The sequence below is a fragment of the Anneissia japonica genome, unplaced genomic scaffold (genome assembly GCF_011630105.1).
Source record: "Anneissia japonica isolate Jap-2015-1 unplaced genomic scaffold, ASM1163010v1 scaffold287834_len5846547_cov211, whole genome shotgun sequence".
Taxonomy (NCBI): Eukaryota; Metazoa; Echinodermata; class Crinoidea; order Comatulida; family Comatulidae; genus Anneissia; species Anneissia japonica.
The window spans coordinates 3,029,881-3,037,792 of NW_022704992.1; the positions used below are offsets into that span (position 1 = coordinate 3,029,881).

The 7,912-nt window shown below is 32.3% G+C and overlaps 1 protein-coding gene across 1 annotated transcript in view; it reads right to left on the bottom strand.

Moving 5' to 3' along the window:
- Window positions 1-1,226: 1,226 nt before the first annotated feature.
- The window catches only part of LOC117104874 (phospholipid phosphatase 3-like), a 9,391-nt gene continuing 2,705 nt past the window's right edge, over window positions 1,227-7,912 (bottom strand). Inside the window, exons 2-6 of the mRNA XM_033245752.1 lie at window positions 5,297-5,451; window positions 4,776-5,020; window positions 3,670-3,727; window positions 2,578-2,754; window positions 1,227-2,272 (exon numbers count right to left, since the gene is read on the bottom strand). Coding sequence (XP_033101643.1) covers window positions 2,204-2,272; window positions 2,578-2,754; window positions 3,670-3,727; window positions 4,776-5,020; window positions 5,297-5,451 — 704 coding nt within the window. The 3' untranslated portion in view covers window positions 1,227-2,203. The remainder of the gene's footprint in view (window positions 2,273-2,577; window positions 2,755-3,669; window positions 3,728-4,775; window positions 5,021-5,296; window positions 5,452-7,912) is intronic.

The following is a 7,912-nucleotide window of genomic DNA, read 5'->3' on the forward strand; positions in this document are numbered from 1 at the left end:
TTGAATGAAAAAGTATGTCTACTATGATTTTTATACAGTTCTAATATATTATTAACACAACAGTCATTATTTAAAGAAAAACGTACTGATCATTAGCTAACTGTTTTTGTTCTTTCAAAAGCGAACTTTGTCATTTGGCACATTTATTTTGTGCTTTTCAAAATCAATTTACATGTATTTCAAAAAGTATCTAGGCCTATTTAAAGAGAATTAAAACTTCTAAGTAATAAGCCATTAGTAACGTGCTTTTATTGCATTACACTCCAAAACAAGTTTTTTGACTAGGGCTAAGCCCTTCCTTGAAAAATTAATCGTTCCCCCAAAAAATCATGGTCAAGTAGTTAAAAATCACCTTATATTGCCAGTTTTGGCCTCAACTGATCATCAAGTCCCCCCCCCTCTATCTAGATTCTCTGGATCCGTCCGAAATTGAATTAGTGGCGTAACAGTTATAGACTCTCCCTAATGCCATGGGGTCCCACAAGGACCACCTGGATATTTATCAGCAATTTTCTTCATACATTGGCATAGCGGGGCACTTTTAAAGAGCACTTAAATGAAAAAAAAAAAACTCATTAAAACATTTAAAACAACAGGCTTTTCCCCAGAGTAGTAGGGCCACGAAGAAGTCCTGGCCAGGGTCTTCATACTTATTTGTTATGCCACTGGACTAATAATAAAAGTTCATAACATTTAGAGTAGGCCTACTTTCATTTTTTTCATTGATCCTTCTGAAATTTGTTTCGATATTTCTGCCAATTGCGTGACGTATCTATCTCAATTCCAGCAATTCTGAAACTGAGCCTGCCATCCACTGGCTGGTGGCGCTGTAATCTGTCTCCCACCCCAGCAACTGATACAGATTATCCTTAATGGCGTTGCGGTTTCAGATAAGGACTGGGATTAGGTATAATTTTGTTATTCTAATATTAGGCCAATTCATGCGATTTTCTGCACTTTATTAAATGACACTTAAACTGCTCATAGGTATCAGTGCCTATAACGTTTTTCACCAAGGAAAGAAACATCCTCAGGCTGTGTCAATTCTGAAGCAAATTTTTATTTATTTTTAAAAAAAATTGTATTGATATCTTAATCACATCTTGCTGTTTTTTCATTGTGAAAAGGTTCAAAAAATTATGATCACGACCCACCCAGAAAAAATCCTGGATACACCCCTTGATAACATCACACACAATATAAAAAAAATGAATATAGTTAACTTATATTTTTTTTTAAAACTCTGTTTATTATCAAAGATGAAGACTTATTTCATGCAACTTTACAAGCTTGCATTGTGCTACTGAGTAAAATGCAGGTTACATAATCATCATCATCATAATCCAAATTGAAAACCCCTCAGAGACCTTTGGATATTGTTGCTAGTTTCTCTTAAAACGACAGCGTAAACCTATGTAATCGTGTGCGTTTTTGTAAGATAAGTGCGTATTCCTGCCCCTGTACTGATTGGTCAACTGCTTGACTGACACTCCACAAAGATCCATTGTTTCTTGTCCATTCAAAAATGGGGTGTGGCTGCACTGTGACCAATACTGTACGTACAGTAGTACACAGCTAGAATTTCCTAGTCCCATAGTTATTAGGACCAATCCTTCATTTATCTACTTAAAGATAGACAAACTACATATTTTTTCTTTCTTTGGTTGAAATTAAGGGCAGCACTTTATCCTTTTATAGACAGAATTTGAACACTCAATTAAAAAACACTCAAAATAACTTTATAGTTTATTATAAAAATAGTTGGTTTTTTAAGTAGTCAGAATATGATTCTTTTGAAATTCACATATTCAATAAAGCCAAAAAACACCTCACACCTAATAAATGGTAATACAAATAATACATACTGTATCCACCGAAGCATAGTGACACTTTGAAATCCGGGTCACTATCAAGTTCCACATGCACATGCATTAAAATGATAATAGCCAATAGGTTACAGTATATCCAAGATTAGGTTTCAAATCAATTAATTTAAAGCCAAGAGCAATATTATACTCTTTAATTAAGCTTGGAAAGAAGAGCATCTCCCGTTCACACATCATACAAAAGTAATTTGGGCCTTTCTTTAAGTCAAAATAATTCCTGCCAAAACCCTAGATGGACATTTGAGAGTAAAGTTGGTCATTTTATTTGTTATATTTTCAACACTTTCTTTCTGGAGCTCGCACTGTATCTTGGATATCTAATATCTTTTGTATTTCGGTTTTTCTTCTGCAGTTTGAGATTTCAAAATATCTGTGCAGCTGTAAACCTGAAGTATTGGTAAAAAACAAAAAAGAATGTGTTAATAATCAGTAATTTTCAATCTAATAACTCTAATGAAATTAGCTATAATATCTAGGGGCAGTCAGGACCACCATTTCAGAGCCTACTTTATTGCTGAGTGAGTAGTTCTCACACAAAATGGGGGAAAATTACAGGCCTAACACTCCCCAACAGGACAACAGGAGACATTATTAGTTTATAAAAATCGATTCTTATAGCTTGAACTTAAGAATGTGAGCTAGAGGATGAACGCTACATAAAAAAACACCATTTCATTGTAAATTTCCTTACCACAAACAGTGCCACCAAGATACCCAAGGCTACGCCTCCAACTACATCCAACGTGTGGTGCTTGTAGTCTGTGATACGGGTACAGCTAGCATACAACGCAAATACAAAGGCTGCACCCTGTAAGGTTGGTTTTATTGTGACTGGTTTCTGTGATGTCCAACGTGCTTCCACATACAACTTGAATATAATTTTTTTTTAAACATTTAATAAGGCGAGACTTTTTTTTATATACCTTGTTTCGCAAACTAAGTTTTTAAAAGTTTGTCAGAGGAGGGTGGATAAAATTACAATTTGACATGGATTTCTATTTCTTCAAATATTTTTGCCAAAAACATCCTAACGGAGGAAAAAATAGAAATAAAATTGTATTGACAGTGAATGTAAACAGTGTAGAAATGGGATGGTTAAATGCTTTAATCTTTTATAATTAGGAAGAAAGATACATATCTTATTTCTGGAGATTTCAAGGCAATGGTGGGTATAATAATTTAATTTTTTTTTCTGAAATTTTCATTTTTTGTGGCAGTGGGTGTGATAAAATAGCCAAAAATAAAATTTTACTTTTATTTGAAATCATCATTATTTTCAGGCAGAGGGTTCGCTAAACAATGTATAAAAAAGTCTTGCCAAATTCATAAAGTACACACTTTATTTTGATATTATTAAATTTTTTTCTTATTAAACAATAACAATATTTAATAAAGACGAAATCAAGTGTACACAGTTATACAAACATATGCCACAATAGTGTGCGTGTGTGGGGGATTGGGGTGTGTATCATACATGTGTATATTTATCTAATATCTTACATTAACTTTAAATATGCACATAATACACTTAGAGAAACAGTACAGTCTGTTTTTTACACAATAGAGTTGAATACTGTAGCTCAGTGGTTAAGGTGCCCTACTTCCTATCCCAGGGTTCTGGGTTCAATTTTTGTCACAGCAGAACTTTTTCTCACAACTAAACCAACTCTATTCCCTAGGCCTCAAAATGACACTTGGATTATAAAGCATCAGTCCAACCTGTAAGTGGCAAGTGTACTTGCTGTTAGATGTGGAGGAGATAAATAAATACACAAATACTTACAACAAAATATACCATAGCATAGAAGGCAACACTGGCATGAAGGGCAGGGAAAGAACGTCTGAAAGATAAAATAACTGACAAATTATATAAGGAATTATATAAGAAACAATAACAAGTAAACAAACTGATTGAAATGAAAGTCTTGAAGAATAAGGAATAACTATCTGCTAGCTGTAATAATACATAGTTCTTAAATATGGCTAAGGTACAGTAGCTCAGACAAGCATAATCTATTGGATATGAAAAACACAGTGTCTTATAAATAGGAAATAACAGTCAGCTTCAGTACAACCATATATACTGTAGATATTATATCAGACACAGTCAGCTACAGTATTCCTACCAAATACTAACTAGGCAAACTAAATTACTATATTTAGCATATTCTAGTGCACCTCAGTTAAAAGTTTCAAATGCGTAATCAATTATTTATTTGTTATACTGTAACTTCCTACCAGTTGCTGATTTAAGCTTGATTTCCATACGATCGCTACACGCTATCACCGACAGCTTTCGTTGATGCTGACTGCCCGGTAAAATTGGGGACCCTTCCTGATTGCGTCAGTGACTGCTATACAGTATAATGATTGCACTAAAAACCCTGCAGCGACAGTGTAGCGATTTTAAGAAAACCAGGCTATACAGACATTAAACAAATTCTTAAGATACTACAGTAGCAATTTTTTGTTGTAATGAAATCTTTAATTAGAAGTAAATAACTTAATTAAATATAAATATTAAGTAATTCCAATAGGAAATTTATTTTCTTAGTTCATGACATACAGTACAAAATGCATTTAACAAACTAAACCAGAACTTTGACAGTGTAGCGATTTTAAGAAAACCAGGCTATACAGACATTAAACAAATTCTTAAGATACTAGCCATTTTTTTTGTAATGAAATCTTTAATTAGAAGTAAATAACTTAATTAAATATAAATATTAAGTAATTCCAATAGGAAATTAATTTTCTTAGTTCATGACATACAGTACAAAATGCATTTAACAAACTAAAACAGGACTTTGAATAAAGAAAAATATTGAAAGGTTCCAACACCAAACTAAAGTAAAATGTAGTAAGTTTATATGAAGATTTATTTCTTACGTAGCTTCTCGAAGGGTTGTTTGACAAGCCTCATTCTCTGCAATGACATACGGAAAACCATCTGTGCACTTAGGTTTGCAGACTGTGTTATAGTATGGTCTTGGTACCCCAGTCACACTCTTCAATGTCTGGCCAATTATCAACATCAACAACATGCCAAATATGTACTTCGCGATTTGACGAAGGCATTCAACCAACTTAGACTGCCCTGACCGGGATGTTGTAAACAGCTCAAATACAACAAACTAAATTAAGGATAAATTGTAATTATGTCTCCCAAACAAGAAAGCTTTGTTCATTCATTCATAGAATTATTACAACTTAAATTGATGTTCTTGATAAAGAGCAATTAGAAAGGAGAAATAATAACATTATAGATAGCAGACATAACTTTTAAAATGATATTAGTATAGTTGCATCTGCAATGGGGAACTACCCAACCAATAATATCAATATAGATTTTAAATCTTCATAGTTCATATATATATATATATGAGTAAAAATAAAGTATATTCACTTACTGATAAGATAGGAACCCCAATGGTGACCTGGTACAAGAACTCCCCTGAGAGGGTTCCACTTCGGAGGGGGTAGTTGTATTCTGGGGACCCGCACACATGACCAGGCATGTGACTTGTTGGCAAATAATATTTCAAATAGTGGTGAATTCCGCCCTCTATTAAAAAGTATAAAAAAAAAAACCCCAAATTATTGTTGCATTAAAGTGAGATTTCTGAGATGATTAACAGTCATAGTGTAAGAAGTTACCGTCATGGTTTTTGCCTAAACCTTCATCGGTGATTCTGTTATGCTGCTTATTAAGGGCATAAGACAATGTTGGATTGGCCCACCCAAAAATATGCACAGGCATGGTGTTTGCACTGACTTTTTAATTTAATTATGTAGGTCTATTATGAATTATTTATATGCTTAATTTTGTCTATATTTTAAAGTGTTATTTATTATTATTTCACATTTTTTACTTTTATGACAAAGTGTTAAGCTAAACTGGTCACGTCTTCAAAATACTGCCGCACGTATTCTAACACTTACCAATAGACGATTGCACATATCTCCCATTATCTAAAATTTGCACTGGCTTCCAATTAATTCACGAATAAAGTATAACATTCTGTTACTACGGTAACATTTAGAGCACTGCAACTCCAAATCCTACAGCCACAGATAATTTTTATTTTCAGCTGCAACACTTTGGAACTCCCTAAAATATATTATCGACTCACCTTCAGTTGCTATTTTTAAGACCAAACTCAAAACTCACCTTTTGAACAAGCACACACTGCACAGCGCCTTTGATTTTTACTTTAGTTTAGTGATATTGGCGCTTTATAAATTATTATTATTATTAGACTAATTTTGTCTATTTGAAAGATTTATTTATTTAAATGTTTTACTGCTTTTATATTGTTTCCCCAATCTTTTTAATATTGAATTTGTATGTTATATTGTTATTATTATTATTATTGATATTGTTATTATTATTATCATTGTTGTCGTATTTTAGTACAGTATTAAGTGTTAGCACGTATTATGTAATGACGTACCGTAATTATAGCGACAATGACACGTACGACCGAAGTACGCACTCCTATTGATCGCGTGCGTAGGCCTATATGGCTCTATTCAAATATGTTTGTTCTAGTAAACTTTAATTCAGTTAGCGTTTACCAAGCGTAAGCTCATGTTATTGGTACTGAAGTTGATTTGCTAACCTGATATTGCTAACCTGTTATTGCTAACCTGTTATGAGTTTAATTGGCCTATGGCAAGTTTATTAATTGTTGTAATGGTAATAATATAGAATATAATATTAGGTTTATTAATGAGTGTACATTTATGAATGTGATTATACTAATTATTTATGTATTATCATTTAACTATAACAGTACAGTAATTAATGTTTATGAATAGGCATGTTACGGTTCTGACTTTAGGCCGTGCTTAGGCCTGTTATTGGCAAAATGTATTGTTTGTAATTTGTTAGTTGAAATATTGTAATATGTATTTGTTTTGGTTTCAGGTTTTGAATTGTGTAATAGTTGTAAAAGCTGTAATAGCTGTAAGCCTTGTAATTGATGCAACTGTTGTAACTGTTGTAATCCATGTCAAGCATTGTAATCGATGTAATCGTTGTGATCAACTGTTATAGCTGTAACTTTGTCCATCTGTTACGTATCAATACACTATTGCGTGTTTTGTTTGCGGATATATTTTGACGTGAATAAATCATTTTTTACAATACAAATAGCCAAGATTAACTCATTTGTGTCTGACTGAGTCACGTTCTCCCACAATTATCATTCTTTCGCGTTTCTGACTTCTATGACAATTTCGCCTCATTTTTACCGTATTAAATCGTTGTACACTTTCATGTTTATAATTGTTTATTTTTTTCATAAATTCATAGACATATATTAATGTTTAGCATCATTGTGTCTGTATTTTAAAGTTTTAATTATTTAAATGTTTACTGCTTATTGCGTTTCCCCAATCTTTTTATTATTGAATGTGTATGTTATATTATTATTGTTGTTGCTGTTGTTGTTGTTGTTATTTTTATTATTAATTATTATTATTGTTATTATTATTACTTAAACATACATGTATTTTGTATAGAAAATTAAGAAAAACACATATATTAATGTTTAATTTTGTTCACGTTAAAACACTGACATAAAACATGAGTACATACTGTAGACCTAATCATAAAAAATTGAAATAGAAAAACCACATTATGATTTTTTTAAATGTTAAAAATTTATTTTAAATCCGACTAAAATCAAATGAATGCACGATGGCGTGCATTTCAATACCATTTTCTTCAGAACCACGCCCAAGAATTAGGCCTACAGTACGTTAAAATTAGGTGGGGTGCAGCATCTAGTATTAATTATCCACAATAGGAACAATTGGTATTTTTGAGTGACAGACTTCAGTCCTTCATATTTGTTCGACCATTGGGGGCTATGTTTGAAACCCGTCAGTGACAAGGATGCATCCAATGACGTGAATCACCAGTGACATGTCGGTCCTTTTAAAATATTTACTTTAATAATACAAATTAGTCATAATAACGATAATAAAGGTGATAACAACAACAATATTAATAGTAATAT